Source organism: Tupaia chinensis, unplaced genomic scaffold (assembly GCF_000334495.1).
Source record: "Tupaia chinensis unplaced genomic scaffold, TupChi_1.0 Scaffold000387_1, whole genome shotgun sequence".
Classification (NCBI taxonomy): Eukaryota; Metazoa; Chordata; class Mammalia; order Scandentia; family Tupaiidae; genus Tupaia; species Tupaia belangeri.
In genome coordinates this window covers 1,001,291-1,017,431 of record NW_006159889.1, presented here as the reverse complement: position 1 = coordinate 1,017,431, position 16,141 = coordinate 1,001,291, and the positions used below count along the sequence as shown (strand labels likewise).

General features: G+C 51.4%; 3 protein-coding genes and 1 long non-coding RNA gene across 12 annotated transcripts in view; 2 read left to right on the top strand and 2 right to left on the bottom strand.

The window, feature by feature from the left end:
- ELOVL1 (ELOVL fatty acid elongase 1) overlaps positions 1 to 3,167 on the top strand; it is a 5,567-nt gene extending 2,400 nt beyond the window's left edge. For 3 of the 4 annotated variants that reach the window (XM_006153745.3, XM_027773905.1, XM_014589859.2), the window contains 7 exons: positions 964 to 1,023; positions 1,206 to 1,396; positions 1,551 to 1,631; positions 1,773 to 1,829; positions 1,919 to 2,024; positions 2,102 to 2,238; positions 2,432 to 2,656. In XM_006153745.3, coding sequence (XP_006153807.1) covers positions 978 to 1,023; positions 1,206 to 1,396; positions 1,551 to 1,631; positions 1,773 to 1,829; positions 1,919 to 2,024; positions 2,102 to 2,238; positions 2,432 to 2,656 — 843 coding nt within the window. In that variant the 5' untranslated portion in view covers positions 964 to 977. Of the gene's footprint in view, positions 1 to 963; positions 1,024 to 1,205; positions 1,397 to 1,550; positions 1,632 to 1,772; positions 1,830 to 1,918; positions 2,025 to 2,101; positions 2,239 to 2,431 lie in introns of those variants that run through there. The other variant, XM_027773906.1, reaches the window with a different exon arrangement.
- Positions 3,168 to 3,312: 145 nt separating this feature from the next.
- On the bottom strand, positions 3,313 to 8,489 carry CDC20 (cell division cycle 20). Of its 2 annotated transcripts, none has more exons than XM_006153741.3 (11): positions 8,400 to 8,489; positions 8,018 to 8,255; positions 7,764 to 7,912; positions 7,567 to 7,663; positions 7,241 to 7,369; positions 6,946 to 7,142; positions 6,741 to 6,835; positions 6,386 to 6,614; positions 6,122 to 6,247; positions 4,436 to 4,553; positions 3,313 to 3,560 (listed from the first exon to the last, which is right to left on the bottom strand). In XM_006153741.3, the coding sequence occupies exons 2-11, from the start codon at positions 8,205 to 8,207 to the stop codon at positions 3,382 to 3,384; spliced, it is 1,509 nt and encodes a 502-aa protein (XP_006153803.1). In that variant the 5' UTR covers positions 8,208 to 8,255; positions 8,400 to 8,489; the 3' UTR covers positions 3,313 to 3,381. The 2 variants fall into 2 exon arrangements, with proteins under 2 accessions (XP_006153803.1, XP_006153804.1); XM_006153742.3 differs by having other exon boundaries at positions 8,027 to 8,255.
- A 120-nt stretch (positions 8,490 to 8,609) lies between these two features.
- LOC106735433 (uncharacterized) lies at positions 8,610 to 9,398 on the top strand. 2 transcript variants are annotated; one of them, XR_001370761.1, is made up of 3 exons: positions 8,610 to 8,762; positions 9,026 to 9,063; positions 9,235 to 9,398. It is a non-coding gene; the product is annotated as an uncharacterized LOC106735433 (long non-coding RNA). The 2 variants fall into 2 exon arrangements; XR_003550281.1 differs by having other exon boundaries at positions 9,026 to 9,398.
- A 2,621-nt stretch (positions 9,399 to 12,019) lies between these two features.
- MPL (MPL proto-oncogene, thrombopoietin receptor) overlaps positions 12,020 to 16,141 on the bottom strand; it is a 16,182-nt gene continuing 12,060 nt past the window's right edge. For 2 of the 4 annotated variants that reach the window (XM_006153743.2, XM_027773903.1), the window contains exons 10-12: positions 15,998 to 16,094; positions 13,511 to 13,598; positions 12,020 to 13,314 (exon numbers count right to left, since the gene is read on the bottom strand). In XM_006153743.2, the coding sequence (XP_006153805.1) occupies positions 13,066 to 13,314; positions 13,511 to 13,598; positions 15,998 to 16,094 (434 nt within the window). In that variant the 3' untranslated portion in view covers positions 12,020 to 13,065. Of the gene's footprint in view, positions 13,315 to 13,510; positions 13,599 to 15,230; positions 15,809 to 15,997; positions 16,095 to 16,141 lie in introns of those variants that run through there. The other 2 variants (XM_027773904.1, XM_027773902.1) reach the window with 2 other exon arrangements.

Here is a 16,141-nt window from a genome sequence, read left to right as displayed (position 1 = left end):
GGCTCAGGGCCTAGGCCCTTGGCTTGTCTAGCTGGCCCTGGGTGGGTGGGTGGGTGGGTGGTGAGTGTGGGGCTTTAGTTGGCTTTCCCAATCCTCGTAGGTCCTGCTCCTCCAGGCACTGACCTGTGGCCTGGACCCACCCTCCACCCCATGCGCAGTACAGCGGGGGCGGGCGGAGGGCGGGGCTGCTGCCAGATCTAGTCAGACAGGTGGAGCCGCCAGGGCTGGAGTCTCAAAGAGCCAGGCTCCAGGACTGGAAGGCTCCGAGAGGGGAGAGGAGAGCACCGGAGAGGCTGGAGGTGAGAGTCCCCAGGAAGGCAGAGGGAGAGGGGGAATCCTGCCCCAGCTGTTAAGGTTCCAGAAGAGACTGAAGGGACCAGGAAAGTGAGCCCTGGCTGGGGAGAGGAGGAACCTTGGGGAGCTCAGAGTCCCAGAAGGGATTAGAGGACAGGGGAGGATAGAATAGGAGAGGAGTGATTGAAGCTCTGGAGAGAACCCCTGGAGGAGAAAGACCAGGGCTGGGGAGGCGAGAGACATTGTCCAGGAAGGGAAAGGAGGTTTATTCTGGAGATGAACTCCCTGTTGGTGGAGAGGTGAGACTCTCCTGAAAGAGAATTGAGAGTTCTCTGCTGGAGGAAGATTGAGGTCGAGGGAAGCCGGGAAGTGAGACTGGAGAGGAGCAAGGAGGGAGGAGAGGAGAGTACGATCTGGAGAGGAAGAGTGGGACAGGACAGCTCTTCCCGGGCAGGCAGGCAGGATGTGTGGGGAACAGATGCCCCAGCAGACTGCCTCCTCCTGCCTCTGGTCTCCAGCCATCCCTTCCTGTCACGGTTCCTCTGTCCTTGCTGTGACGAGGCCTCAGGAACTGTCTGGTCTGGTTCCGGGTCTTGTCTCTGTGGGTCACATGTGGGGTGGAGGTGCACAGCGGGCCCTGTCCGACGTCCACCCTCCACCCCTCCCCAGAGTCCTTAGCCAGGATGGACGCTGTTGTGAACTTATTCCAGGAGATGTTGAAGCATGCAGGTAAGATGCTGCTCACCAGCCCTCTTCCCTTCTTCCCTGGGATCCCTGGTTCTGGGGCTGTCTCCCGATAGGGAGTCTCTGTGCACCCTTTGACCCGTTGTGACCTGACCTCATGTCTATAGACCTGCAAGGACCTTTAGAACCTTGCAACCCTTCTTGACTCCTTTGATCCTTATTCACAGATCCCCGGGTCCAGGGCTACCCTCTGATGGGGTCCCCCCTGCTAATGACCTCCATCCTCCTGACCTACGTGTACTTCGTTCTCTCACTGGGGCCTCGCATCATGGCCAATCGGAAGCCTTTCCAGCTCCGTAATTTCATGATCGTCTACAACTTCTCACTGGTGGCGCTCTCCCTCTACATTGTCTATGAGGTGGGCTTTAATCCCTGCAGCTAGATAAGGGGGGCTGAGGGCCAGAGCATAGCATCTCTCCTTACTGGAGAGGCTCAGATCTGTTTCTTCAGCTAGAGGTGAGGGGTTGCAGGAGGATGATTCTCTGGTGGTTTAATCTACAACTCCTTCCTAGTTCCTGATGTCTGGCTGGCTGAGTACCTATACCTGGCGCTGTGACCCTGTGGACTATTCCAATAGCCCCGAGGCACTCCGGGTAAGTAGAGGTTGGGGCTAGGTCATAGCTACCTGGGGGGTGGGGGGGAGAGAAGCTGGGTGTGACTCGTGCTCATGGCCCAGTTTAGAGAGGCCATTAGAGCAATGTGTGGGGTCCCAAGGCTGCTCTGACTTCTTGCAGATGGTCCGAGTGGCCTGGCTCTTCCTCTTCTCCAAGTTCATTGAGCTGATAGACACGGTGAGTAGATACATGAGATGTGAGAACTTGGGAGGTAAAATGGGAAGAGAGACCCTGGCTCTGAACATCCTTCCCCCACTCTTCTCCAGGTCATCTTTATTCTCCGGAAAAAAGATGGGCAGGTGACCTTCTTACATGTCTTCCATCACTCAGTGCTTCCCTGGAGCTGGTGGTGGGGGGTAAAAATTGCCCCAGGTAAGCAGTGAAGGCCATTTGGGGAAGAGGAGTGGGCACTGGGGTCCAAAGACTCAACTCTGTTTGTCCACTCACAGGAGGAATGGGGTCTTTCCATGCCATGATAAACTCTTCTGTGCACGTTGTCATGTACCTGTACTATGGACTGTCTGCCCTCGGCCCTGTGGCTCAGCCCTACCTTTGGTGGAAAAAGCACATGACAGCCATCCAGCTGGTGAGGGTCCTGGTTCCGGCGTGGCCCAGTAACCCCCACCCCCCACTCCCAGGATTCCTAGTCCTGATCCTGCCTTGATCCAGCCTCTCGTGCCTTTGACCCCATCCCTCCTTCTCACTCAGCGTCATTCGGTACCCTGGTACCCCTTCCCTCCTGTCCTCTCACTGTTAACGACCCTTGTGTTCTGTTGCAGATACAGTTCGTCCTGGTCTCCCTGCACATCTCCCAGTACTACTTCATGCCCAGCTGTAACTACCAGTACCCAGTTATTATCCACCTCATCTGGATGTATGGCACCATCTTCTTCGTGCTGTTCTCCAACTTCTGGTATCACTCTTACACCAAGGGCAAGCGGTTGCCCCGTGCACTTCAAAATGGAGCTCCAGGTACTGCCAATGCCAAGGTCAAGGCCAACTGAGAAGCGTGGCCTAGAACAGCACCCACCTAAGTGCCTCAGGACTGCACCTTGGGCAGCATCCGTCAGTGTCCTCCCCACCTTCACCTGTGACCAGGGCCTATGTGGTCAGGACTGAGCAGGGGACTGGCCCTCCCCTCACCACAGCTGGTCTGCAGGGACCATTGCTTCCGTTCCTCACCCACTTCTCCCAGCCAGCTCCAGGGGATGTGGCCTTATTGCCCTCTGCCGCTCCAGAGACGGGGGCTGAAAGGGCTGGACACTTACTTCCCCCTCCCTGCCTTAAACTCGGAAGGAGCACTCAGGGCTGGCCCCCACCAGGGTCTTGTGGCCTTTTTCCTCACACTGAAGAGGTCAGCAATAATCTGTCACTGTGGACCCAGGCTTCCTCCTCCTCCAACCCACACTGAAGCAGGAGCTTCTGGGCCAAAGGTCAGGGTGGGTGGCGGGCCTGGGAATACGGCCTGTGGAGGCTGCTTACTCACTTGTGTCTTATTAAAAGTGACAGAAGAAACCATGGGCTGTGTTTGTACATGTGTGGATGGAGGTGGGACACACAGCTACAACAGGAGGGAGGTCGAGGCTCCCACAGGGCAGTTCTTATTCTCTGATCACAGTAAGGGCAGCTCCTGGGAAAGCCGTTGGGACATAGTCATGCATGAGAGGGAGACATGACTTTATTAGAAAAACTAAAAAAAAAGAAAACAACCGAGGGGGTGGGTTGGTCCTCAGCGGATGCCTTGGTGGATGAGGCTGCTTTTAGCTGCACTGGCCTTCTCGCGCTCCCGCCGCCGTGCAGGGTCCAACTCAAAGCAGCGCCAGAGCCGCAGGGTCTCATCTGCTGCTGCTGATGCCACGGTGGCCCCGTCTGGGCTCATGGTCAGACTCAGAACCCGGGCTGTGTGACCTGGGCAGGTAAGAGCAGTGCATATGAATGTAGGTACACCCTCAAATTTTTTTTTTTCTTGTAACAATTTTAACCAGATGTAATATACAAACCATAAAATTCATCCTTTTAAAGAATATGGATATTTTGATCATTTCCCATTCTCCTCTCTCCTCAGCCCCTAGCAACTGTTAATCTGTTTTGTCTGGGCACCAGCAGTTAGCATAATGGCTGTGTCGCTGGACTCCCACGTAGTCGACCGCGTGTTCGAGTCCCGGACTCAGTGGCTTAAAACTCACGCTGGGCGTGTGTGCATGCGTGCCCAAGATCCCGAGAGGAGAATGGAGAAGAGATTGTGGAGTGACCATCCCCCCTGGGGGGTGATTTCTTGCTTTCTGTCTCTCTGTCTCTGTCTGGCGAGCGCACGCGCCCTATAGCGAAAACCTCTCAAAAGAAAAAAAGTATACGGATATTTTGATCATTACCCATTCTCCTCTCTCCTCAGCCCCTGGCAACTGTTAATCTGTTTTATCTGGGGACCAGCAGTTAGCATAATGGCTGTGTCGCTGGACTCCCACGTAGTCGACTGCGGTTCGAGTCCCGGACCTGGTGGCTTAAACTCATGCTGGGCGTGTGTGCGTGTGTGCCCAAGATCCCGAGAGGAGAATGGAGGAGAAGGGATTGTGGCGTGGCCATCTCCCCTGGGGGGTGATTTCTTGCTTTCTCTCTCTCTGTCTCTCTCTGTCTGTCTGGCGAGTGCACACGCACTATAGCAAAAACCTCTCTAAAAAAAAATCTGTTTTGTCTGTGGATTTGCATATTCTAGACTTTCACAACAATGGAGTCTTATAATATGTGGTCTTTTGTGTCTGGCATCTTCTACTGAAGTCACCTACCTTTGAGCTCAGCCACCTTGGCCATAGTCGGGTACTTCCAAATAACCAGCTGGTTCTGGGCAAAACCATGGCCTGAGATGAGCTCCTTGTAGTGGGGAGACCAGAGGATAGAGCACACCTGTGGAGAGGGGTGGCATTGCATGACAAAGGTCAAGGCTACTCACACTGGGACTAAGTCCCTTCTGGTGTCAGGGATCCTGCCAGTTGCTACCAATGGACTTGAATGATCACTGTTATTAGCAAAGTCCTTTGAGAGACAATTATTATCCATTTTACAGAATTTCAATTCATGCCATCTGGCTTTAGAGCCCATGTCTAAAGTGAGGGCTGCATGGTGACAATGGGAGGAGGAAGCTGGAGTGACAGCAGGGAGACCAACAAGGGGCTCAAATACTGCTTATGGGGACCAGCGGTTAGTGTAATGGCTATGTCACTGGACTCCCACGTAGTTGACCGCGGTTTGAGTCCCAGACTCGGTGGTTTAAACTCATGCTGGATGCGTGTACGTGCATGCCCAAGATCCTGAGAGGAGAATGGAGAAGATGAGCTCCTTGTAGTGGGGAGACCAGAGGATAGAGCACACCTGTGGAGAGGGGTGGCATTGCATGACAAAGGTCAAGGCTACTCACACTGGGACTAAGTCCCTTCTGGTGTCAGGGATCCTGCCAGTTGCTACCAATGGACTTGAATGATCACTGTTATTAGCAAAGTCCTTTGAGAGACAATTATTATCCATTTTACAGAATTTCAATTCATGCCATCTGGCTTTAGAGCCCATGTCTAAAGTGAGGGCTGCATGGTGACAATGGGAGGAGGAAGCTGGAGTGACAGCAGGGAGACCAACAAGGGGCTCAAATACTGCTTATGGGGACCAGCGGTTAGTGTAATGGCTATGTCACTGGACTCCCAAGTAGTTGAACGCGGTTTGAGTCCCAGACTCGGTGGTTTAAACTCATGCTGGATGCGTGTACGTGCATGCCCAAGATCCTGAGAGGAGAATGGAGAAGGGATTGCGGTGTGGCCACCCCCCCGGGGGGGTGGATTTCCTGCTTTCTGTCTCTCTGTCTCTGTCTGTCTGGTGAGAGCACGCGCCCTATAGCAAAAAACCTCTCCAAAAAAAGAAAAAAAAAATACATCGCTTATGCATGGATCTGGATTATATGCTGTGGGTGACGAGAAGCCATTACAAGTTTAAGCAGGACAGTTACGGAACACTCCGACCACAGTGTAGAGGACAGGTTAGGAAATAACCAGGTGCTTAGAGACCAGTGAGAAAGTCATGTAGTGGGCCTCTGCTGTGAAGGATGAGGCTGAGGGGACAGATGTGAATGGTACTCTGAGGCAAAGCCGATAAGTTCTGGTGAGGAGGATAAAGGAGTGTAGGAGGCTTTTCAGATTTCTAACAGGTTCTACCATTCTGAAGCAATGTGGGAGGAGAAGGTGGAACAGTTCAAGGAGGAAAGGGGAAGTGACGAGTTTAATTTGGGACACACTGAGGTGGCGGTGCCTGTAGGACATAGGACTGGAGAGAAGCCACAGGCTGTTGGAAATGGAACTCATGAGTCATAGCTGAGTTACAACTTTGGGAATCAGAGTAAGGAGCTGGTGAGGCCATTGGAATGGACATGGTTGCTCAGGAAGAGCAAGAAAACACGCCAGAGTGAGCGAAAATGGGTAAAAGGCTACCTGGGAATGGGCGTCCACGGCACTCAGACAGGCCCCAGAGCAGACATTCCAGATGCGAATGTGTCGATCACTGGTGCCTCCTCCTGTTGCCAGGACGTTGGATTGCCAGGGACACCAAGCTACAGCCTAGATGAGATAAAGGGGTCAACAGGTACTAGAGCTAGACAGAAAGCCACTGGGGTCACAGATAAACCCAGTCCAATCCTGCCAGCCCATCTCCCCTTCCCAGGGAGTGTACAAAAGCCTCATCCCAACCCCTCTCACCTTGACAGCCCCTTGATGCTGGGTGAATGTTTGCAGGGGAACCCAGCCACCCTCTCCAGGTGCACTGGGCCACACATTGACCAAGTTATCATTGCCACCACTGGCCAAATGTCGTCCATCTGGGGCCCAGCGCAGTCCACACACTTCTTGGCTGTGGCCACTCAGTGTTGCCACATGATGTTCTGCTACCCGAACATCATGGTGGTGGATGTGGCCAGTGCGTGAGCCACTGGGAGAGAGAGGGAAAAGGGAATTAGGTTCTGGGGCAACACCCAAAGCCATGAGCTACTTTGATTCAGGAGTGTACAGTCAAGGGCAGGGTGGGCAAAAAACTCAGCAGACTTTTGCCACTAACCTGGACAGGATATAGCTGTTCCAACTCAGGGAGCCCACTCGGGCAGAGTGACTGGTCATGTTTCGTAGCCGTTTCTGCTGTTGCACATCCCATAGCTAGAGAGAGAGAAGACCACGAGAGCTTGTGACCAGACATTAATATTCTCAGCTGGGAAAGTGCCCTGCGTCCAGTGACGAGAGGGCTGCAGTACAGGGACAAGTCTCACCTGCACCTCAGCGCTGCTGGTGCCCACAGCAAGATAGTTGCCTTCTTTGATCCAGGCCACAGAGGATACGTAGTCCCCAGGCTGCTCCATTTGCAGCAGCTGCAGGATGTCACCAGAGCTTGCACTCCACAAATAAACACTGTTGTCCAGTGCCACAGCCAGTACGTTCCCAGAGCTCCAGTCCACGAGGTTCAGGTCTGCCAGAGGCAGAAAGGGAAGCACGTGAGCGTCCGCATTTGCCTGGCCCCCAGGCCCTCTCTCTACATGCACGAGGCAGGCATAAGGCTGCACTTACAGTAGTCATTCCGAATTTCTGGAGCATCTAAGATTCGGTCAGGCAGGGAAGGAATGTAACGGCAAGTCTTGCGGCTGGAGCCAGGAGTGGCCTTCTGGCTATAGAGTACTTTCAGTCTGTTCTGGTAGCCTGTGGCAATGGAGAGAATCTCAGCAATGGAAAATGGATACTTCCCTTGCCTCGGTATTAGGTGGGAGAAGACAGGAATCCATCCCTGCCCACACCCTCCTACACCACACCGACATGCACGCGCGCGCGCGCACACACACACCAGCCCTGCAATGAACTGACACCTCCTTCCAAGGACCAAGAACTTCAGATCTTACCCTCAGGAGCATTCTGTGGTTTTCCACTGAGCCGGAGGATCTTGGCTTCCTCCACATCAAAACCATTCAGGTTCAGAGCCCAGGCTTTCTGATGTTCCTGGCATAGAAGGGTGGGGGGGGGGGGGGTGAGGCAAGAGAGTGTTAAATATATCCAAAGGACCAGGTGGTCACGTGCAGTGAGCCCCTGGGGCACTTACCTTCTTGGTGGGTGTCTGGCTGTTTTCTGGCTGGTTCTCCTTGCTCAGGAGGAAACTGGCCACCTCCATCTGGGAAGCACTGCGATGGGGGATATAGCGGTCGCCACCAGGTTTGCTAGGAGTAGTCTGAACCTTGGAGCTGGATTTGCCTGGGGAGGGGAGAGAGAGAAGCCAGTCTGACCAGGCTCCTGGGTCCGAGGAGGCATGAAGGCTGCGCTCAAGCAATCCCTCTCCGGCCCGGTGTCCCGCCGTACCACACTGACCGGGAGTTCGGCCCGGGGTCCTGCCGGCGCTGTGGGATCTGTTGGCAGCCCGCATGGGTGAAGGGGCTGGCCCTGCAGCCTCCTTGGCTTTGCGCTGCCAGCGCGCAGGGGGTGCATTGGGGATGGGTGCGTCTAGCTGAAGCAGCGAGTGCAGGTCGCTCTCGAACACGAACTGCGCCATGGGAGCGCCTGGAGGGGAGGGATCCTTGGAGTCGGTGCTCGCTGAAACCTGGATTCCAGAGAGAACGACTGTGCTCAGGAGGCGGCGCGGGTACTTCCTTCCCCGCCGGGCACACAATCAGGGCCGCCCTCGGCGGCTGCCCTTCCCCCCCTGGTCTGCGCCCCGGCCACGGCTGGGCTAGCGGCTTCTCACCGAGGGATCCCGAGCAGGTTCCAATCCCCGACCGGCTTCAGCGTGTCTGGACAACGCCTCTTAAACTCTCCGCTCCGGTCACTCATTGGCTCCTTCAAAATCCAACCGTCTCAACCGTCACCCACGCCCATTGGCCTCTATGGCAAAGGGGGCGGGTCTTCCGGCCCAAGGCGCAGATCTCACGAGAGTCCAACCCTGGAGCGTGATTTAAAGGATGAGAAAGTGTCTTAGTAATGCCGGCTCCAGAGAATTGGAGTTTGGAAGCCAGAGGAGCCGGGTCCGCGGTGTGTCTGCGTTCTAGAGTCGTTTCCATTCATTCTTCGGCGTTCCCTGACCCGCGCCAGTCGGAGTGTCAGCCTCCGGGTGCGTGAGGGTCTAGAGCATGTGGGGCGGGTTATGCTACACACGCGCAGAGCTCGGTGGAGTGACCCGCAGCACTGCCCCCAGCACTGCGGCCGGTGAGCGGCAGGCCGGCGGGGTAAGAGGGGACCTGGTCGAGCAGCTTAGGAGTAGGAGGGAGGTCCCAGCTAGGTAGGGTGCATCCGTTGTTTGCATGGCACCTAGTAGAACCTTGCTATGAAGGAAGTAACACGTGTGCTTGTTTGTTTTGTTTGTTTTACAAACAGGGAAAATGGCACCGAAAGAGAGGAAGTGAATCCTTAAGGTAAAAAAAAGGAATCAGATTCACACCTGCCTACCTGGAAAATAAGTTACACTGCCCTATACAGACACAGTGGCTTACCTCCATGGGACTTTAGAGGTGTCAGGAATCTTAGGTATTAGTCTGATCTGAGGGGTGCCCTCTCCGTCCCAGCATCATACTCCTATTTTACAGATGGAGAAATAGGCCGAGGAAGGAGTTAGTCCAAGGTCATACAAAGAAGTTGGTGGTAATCTAGGTCTGGCTCCCATTCAATCCACTATTTTAATAATGCCTTGAAAGAATTGTGTAAATAAATTCAGACGTGAGGCAACAATAATAAAAATAATGGGTACCAATTATTGACTGTCTGCTAACTACTATGTTAAACAATTTACATGTATTATTGAGTTCAACCTTTAATCCTGTAAAGCAGATAACTCTATCTTCATTTTACAGAAAAAGAATCTGGGTCAGAGTTAGGGTAGAAGCTTACCTAAAGACATACAGCCCACATTCAGTGGAGCCGATCTAAACTACCCGACTAATCCCTGCAATCCTGACAGTGTACAGGAATGCATCTACTGTCCCAGAAACAGGCTGGAAAACAGGATTTTCGGTAATTAGTCAACTGTGAGTTTAATCCACCGGTCCGAGTTCAGCCCTAATGACAAGAGTCCAAATTTAACATTCTTATCTTTGACTTTGAAGTTTTCAATTGTTTATTTTCTATTACCTTGGAAAACAAAGAGCAGGATGTCCTGGGGTTAGAAATGGGGAGTCCCTGAACCCTATAAAACATAGGAAAGGTAGTCTAGTGTCAGGTCAGGGTTTTAAATGTTATGCTAAAGAGTTTGGGCTTTATTTGCAGAGACTGTGGAACTGGCAAGGGTTTCTGTGTAGAGAAGGGCCAAATAGAACACTCACCAGAAAAACAGAGAGACAGAAAGTGAGAAGTCACCCTGGGGTGATTGCCACCCTGCAGTCCCTTCTCCTCCATTCTCTTTTTGGGATCTTGGGCATGGGCCATGTGTGCGACCTGGTGTGAGTGTAATCCACCGGGTCCAGGACTCAAACCACAGTTGACTACATGAGAGTCCAGTGACATAGCCATTACACCAGCTGCTGGTCCCAGCAACTTACAACTTCTTGACTAAGGGTAATTGTAGAGGAGAAGGAGAAAAGTGTGATGTTGGGGAATTTGTACATTTTTTTTTCTTTTTTTAGCTGGAAGGTAAGAGTGCTAGCCTGAAAAAGAGAAAGTGAGAAAGTACCCCTCAGGGTGCATGGCCACACCTCAGTCCTTTCTTCATTCTCCTTTCAGAATTGTGGGCATGTATACACACACACACACACACACACACACACACTCCCCTGCGCCCAGCATGCTTTTCAAGATGCCAGGTCTGGGACTTGAAACGTGCAGCTGGCTCCGTGGGATCTAGCCACATGCTCCTGGCTGGCCCTATACATTTAAACGTAAAGGAATGAAAGAAGTGAATGGAGATTATATGGTCACTGAGGAACAAATCATCGGAGAGAACAGGACCAGGAAGGTAGGTACTCAGGATCCATTTGGAAGGGGTTACAGGAAGAATGGGAGAGGGAGAGTGTGGAGCCAGCAAGCATAGGCTCCTTCTGTAGCACCTCCTCTAGGCTCCTCTGTGTAACGAAGTGCCACAAACCGAGTGGCTTAAGTGACCGACATTTATTGTCTCACAGTTTCGGAGGCTAGAAGTCCCAGGTCAAGGTGATGATTCCTTCTGAGGGCAGTGAAGGATTACCTGTTCCATGCCTCTCCCCATGCTGGTGGTGGTTTGCTGGCATTCTTTGGTGTTCCTTGGCTTGAAGAAGTATCAGCCCAGTCTCTGCCTCATGTTCGCTTGACTTTCTTCCTGAGTATATCTGTTTCCAAATTTCCCTTTGTATAAGAATATCAATTATGTTGGACTAGGGCTCATGACCTCATCTTAACTAGTTACATTTGCAGTAACCCTATTTCCAAATAAGGTCCCAATTGAAGTACTTGGATTATGGTGGTTAAGGGCACTGGACTCCCACATGGCTGCCCGTGATTCAAGTCCTGGACTTGGTGGCTTGCTTTCTCACTTTCCCTTTCTCTCTCTCTCACTCTATCCTTCTTTGGTCAAATTAAAAATAAATAAAGTTAAATAAAATAATTCTTAAAAAAATAAAAAAGTCTTCAACATCTGAATTTTGGGGTTGGAGATATAATTCAACCCATAACATCTCATTGGTGGATCCCAAACAGGGACCAAAGTCCCTGGGAACCTACAAATGTATGCCATATGATTCAGTCTTGCAGAGCAGAGGACAAGGTGGAGCTGGATGGAGGGTAGGACAGGGCAGGTGGACATCCAATATGTATACTTGTCATAATACCTTCCTCAGCCATAATAAAGGCTCTGACTCTACTCCTAAGGACCCAAGACTAGAGTAGGAGGAGCTTGAGCTTGAATTGTTTATTCCCCTGGCTCCTTCCTTGCCCTATCCACACAGATTGGCTTCATGCCTCTACCAAAGGCCGTAACTCCTGCCAGGCAGCTCTCTGATAGTTACTCTCTCCAAATGTGGTCCCCACTCCCTCCCCTACCCTCTCAATGCCTAGGCATTGTGTCAGCTCATTGTTGTTAGTCTTGGGGTACTGTACTGTTCCTCAGTGGGGTTCTCAAATTTTGCTCTCATCATTATAAATATACCTTTTGTTAAACTCACCCCAAATTACCCAGTTTCAATGTGCCATCCACTTCTGCCAGGACCCTGATTGATACAGTGGATCTGTCTGGAGTCAGCGAAAACCAAACCAAGCAAACAAAAACAAAAAGCAATTTGTTTGAGAATTTAATTGGGTTAGAGAATCCATACCAGAATGGTCTAAGGTCATTTCCATTCCATATGAATAGCTTAGAGAATGAGCATTTTGGCACGGATTAAGGTAACATTGTCTAGAAAATTTTCATTCATTTAGAAAACATTTATTGAAGGGCTACTATTCTGCACCAAGCACTACTCTAGGTGCTGGGGAAAGGGACAAATAAATCACCACCCTTGCCCTCAAGGAGCTCACAATCTAGAAATGGGAGACAGATATGTAAAGTGATTGCATAAAGCATCGCAGGTGTTCGAGTTGAAGAGAGGAACTTGGGAATCGTCACCATCTATTAATATTTAAGGCAATGGGAACAGGTGGGATTGGAGACTTAAGAATGGAATCTTACGGGACTGCAATAATTATGGAGTGGAAGAAATGTCAGAATAACAGGTTAGGAAGGAATTGTTGCAATAGTAGTTCACATACGTTAAGCATTTTTCATGTCCTAAGCACTGTGTTTTACTTAGGTTACCTCACTTCATCCTCTTCACCATTCAATGGGAATACTGTTATTATCCTTGTTTTATAGATGAGAAAACTGCTCACGGACCTCAAGTTATTTGTCCAAGGTTGCATATTCATTAGGTGACTCCACAGTTTACCCTCTTGGCTGGTATTCTTACAGAGGCAAGAGCAGAGCCAGGAAAGAAGGTAAAGGTGTGGAAGCCAAGGGAAAAGAAAACTTAGGAGAAATGAGTAGTTAATCATGACAAATGCCACAGAAGTCAAATAAGTTGGTGATGGACAAAATCCTTTTGGATTGTGTATTGAGAAGATTTGAGGTGAATTTTGCCGGGGCAGTTTCATTAGTAGAATGGCAGTAGAGGAACAAGTTGAAGTGGTCTGAAGAGCAGTGGCAAGTGGGGGAAGTTCAGACTTTTCAAGGAGTTTGGCATTGAACAGGAGGGAGAAGGAAGGTGAGCTTAGAGGGACTTAGTCAAATGAGCTGCCTGTGGAGAAAGGTACTGGATTTGTGTCAGCAGAATGGCAGGATCAGCGCTATGGAGCCCAGCTATAAGGGTAGGCAGAGAGGAATGGGCACGAGTCTGAGGTGTGTTGGTGACTAGGGTAGGATGATTAGGAGAGAGAGCTAGAGGGTTTGGATCTGTCCAGGGACTAGACAGCAAGGGCCTTCAGGGCTGTTGCCAACAACTTAGTGGTAGGTAGGAATGGTTGGCAATGTGAGTAGTACAGCAGGACCCTGGCTCGACCATGGGTGGGCACACAGACAGGGTCCCCAGGCAAGAAGGCTGCAATCCTCGGTAATCCACCTGGGCCTGGGAGGAACATAGGGGCAAGGGAGTCTTTTCTGAGGACTTGGGTAGGATTTCAAGGAGGCTGGGTTCCACTTCTTCATAGATGTCTGAGACTGTGGCCTTAGGCTGGGAGAGATTGGGGGAAGGAGTTTGGATGAGAGCAGATCCCTAGGGAGCAGGGATTCAATTTTGTAGGAAGAATTGGGCTGGAGGAAGTAGCTGGGGATGCTAGGAGGCAAGGACCTTGAACAAGTTGTGTTGTGGGTAAGAATCCAGCCCCAGAGAGCACTATGGTGAGGACAGGGAAGGGAAATGCACTCACCGGGCTCAGGGCTGCAGTGTCCCTCAGGTACTGGCCGAGGACCCGGTGCAGGTCTGGAAGTGAGGGCCACAGGGCGTGCCTCAGTCTCCTGGGGAAGAAGGAAAAGGAGGAGACTGAATCATGGGAGAGTTGGGAGGAATGAAGAGAGCATTAAGGTCGGGCAGCTGGGGAGGGGAAAGGCTTGGAGAGGTAAGAGCACAATCAAGGCAGTGAGGTAGGTGGAGGAGGATTGGGGAGAAGACAGCCCCAGGCGGGAGATGGAAGTCCATGATAGGCAGATTCAACAAAGAGTGGTGCAGGGGTGGTGCAGGGTTGCCTAAGTGTTCCCGCTTCAGAGCCTTTGCCTTTCTGTTCTCTACCTGGAACACTCGTTTATCCTCTTGCTGCCTTTAGTTCTCTGCTCAAATGTTATCCTGACATAGAGGTCAGAGAAGACCTCTGACTACCCCACCCCAAATAGTACCACCTCCTTCCTGGTCACTCTCTATCTCCTTCTCTGCTTTGTTTTCCTTTAGATCACTCAATTTTCATATATTTTGTAGAGTTATATGTATGTGTGTGTGTGTGTGTGTGTGTGTATTGTCTTTATCTCACCTCACTGGAATGTCAGCTCCACAGGGGCAGAGAGGTTGTCCATTTATTCACTCCTCTTTCTCCAAGGTGTAGAATAGTGCCTGGCCCGTAATAGGTACTCAAGAAATTAGTTGAATGAATACGTGAAGAGAACTAGTGGAGCTTATGACTAAATTACTGGGGAGGGTGGTCTGTCTGGGAAGAGTATGGTTTAAGGTACGTTGGGGAACCTCCAATTCTTTGACGCCCATGTTTCTGTGTGGAGGAACTTTTGCTACACAACATGTGAGGCCTCTCTATGACCTTATTCCTCTCCAGAGGAGGAAGAGTGACATATATCTGGCAAATTTGGGAAAAGGAACTGAGCATGCCCAGTTCAGCAGCACCATCTCCCTCTTCTCCAACTTTTTGTCCAGTCTGGCTACCTGCACCAAGGCTACATTCCAGTCTGCTCATCCATACAGAGACACATGTTCAGAGAAAGATAGGAGCCCACAGCAATGGTACCCAGATTAAAACCATCAGAAGACACTGCCTGGTGGAGCTGACACCTGAGCTAAGTCTTCACAAATCAGCAGAGGTCACCAACTGAAGGACTGAGGTGGGATGGACTCTCCTGTCTGCAACCTCCAATGACATTTCTCCTTAGCTTTAGTCTTCTCACAAGAGTGAGTCATTCATTAATAACACTTATTTAAGGGCCTGCCAGCAGGCCCTGTGCTAAAGATGTAAAGATGATCAAGTAAGGTATAATAGAGAAGATATATAAGCAAATTATGCAGTGAAATGCTATTGGTACTGAACTGGGGCACTAAAGAGAGACCGCTGAGGAGAGTCAGGAAAGATTTCATCGTTTTAATTTACAATAGGATGCATGCACTTGCTAGAGAGAGAGAGGTAGAGTAAAAAAACACCCCCCAGAGAGGATGGCCTTGCCTCAACCCTTTTTCCATTGTCCTCTTGGAATTTTGGGCACCCATGCACACACGCCCAGTGTGAAGCTCAACCTGCTGGTCGGAATTCAAACCGCAGTCCCCAAATTTGGGCACCCATGCACACACGCCCAGTGTGATGCTCAACCTGCTGGTCAGAATTCAAACCACAGTCCCCAAAATGGGAATCCAGCACCACAACCAGCACACCACCTGCTGGCCCTGGAAAGGTTTCTTGAGAGTTGGGGAAGAAAGTTTAAAGATGAATGGGGGATTACTCAGCCAAGGAGGATACACAACAGACAGAGGGGACATCTTGTGCAAAGGCACTAAGAAGTAAAACACCTGACATGAGAAGGAAATCACCAACAGTTTGTTTGGCAAGGCTGATGCACAGGGTAGAAAGTGGAAATGCTGACAGGGGCCAGATTTTGCATAGCCTTGCTTGTCATTCTGTGGAGTCTGGATGCTATTCTGGCGAGCTACTAACGGGATTCAAAGAGGAAAATGATAGCTTCATGCGTTAAGTTTACAAAGATTATTCTGGTGGTTGTGCGAGGCTGCAGTGGAGGGAGAGGAGGCTGTTTCCCTGAGTCAGCTAGTGTCCGGAGGGTTAGAGAAAGGAGGCCGTTGTTTGAGGTTTAGGAGAGGAACGGCCAGACCCGAGGGGTCATTGATGGCGGCAGAAAGGCGTAGGGAGGCAGACGCCTGCCTTCTGGCTGGTGTGAACCGAGGACAGTAGCTTGTCACTGAGATGGGCTGCCAGGACGTGCGGCTGTTGGAGGTGTCCACCCTAGGGACAAACGCGAGTGTAAAGAGCCCGCGCGACTTCCAGAGGAGACCTGAGGGAGCAGCTGAAGCCAGAGGAGTGGGCAGGCAGTGGTCAGGAAAGCGGGTGCCAGGAGAGGCCCAAGGATGCCAGTTTAGAGGCTCTGGCCCCGCCGAGTCCACAGCCCTGTCTCCCGCCTTAGGGGGGCGGTACCTGTAGTGCTCGGGAAACTGCCACCTCAGCATCAGCAGGCCCAGGAAGGCGCTGAGGCCCAGCACCAGGAGCAGGACAGTCACCAAGGAGATCCAGGCTAGCGGACGAAATCGGTCAGACCTCTGTCCCACCTGGCCGGAGCCC

Coding starts and splice junctions, on each gene's coding strand:
- CDC20 (XM_006153741.3), bottom strand. CDS start 8,207: ATGGCGCAGTTCGTGTTCGAGAGCGACCTGCACTCGCTGCTTCAGCTA. Junction 7,143..7,240: donor AGAAATTCGGAATGACTACT/GTAAGTGCAGCC, acceptor TGCCTCTGGCAG/ACCTGAACCTCGTGGACTGG. Junction 4,554..6,121: donor CCGTGGACGCCCATTCCCAG/GTAGCCTTTTAC, acceptor CCCTCTCCACAG/GTGTGCTCTATCCTCTGGTC.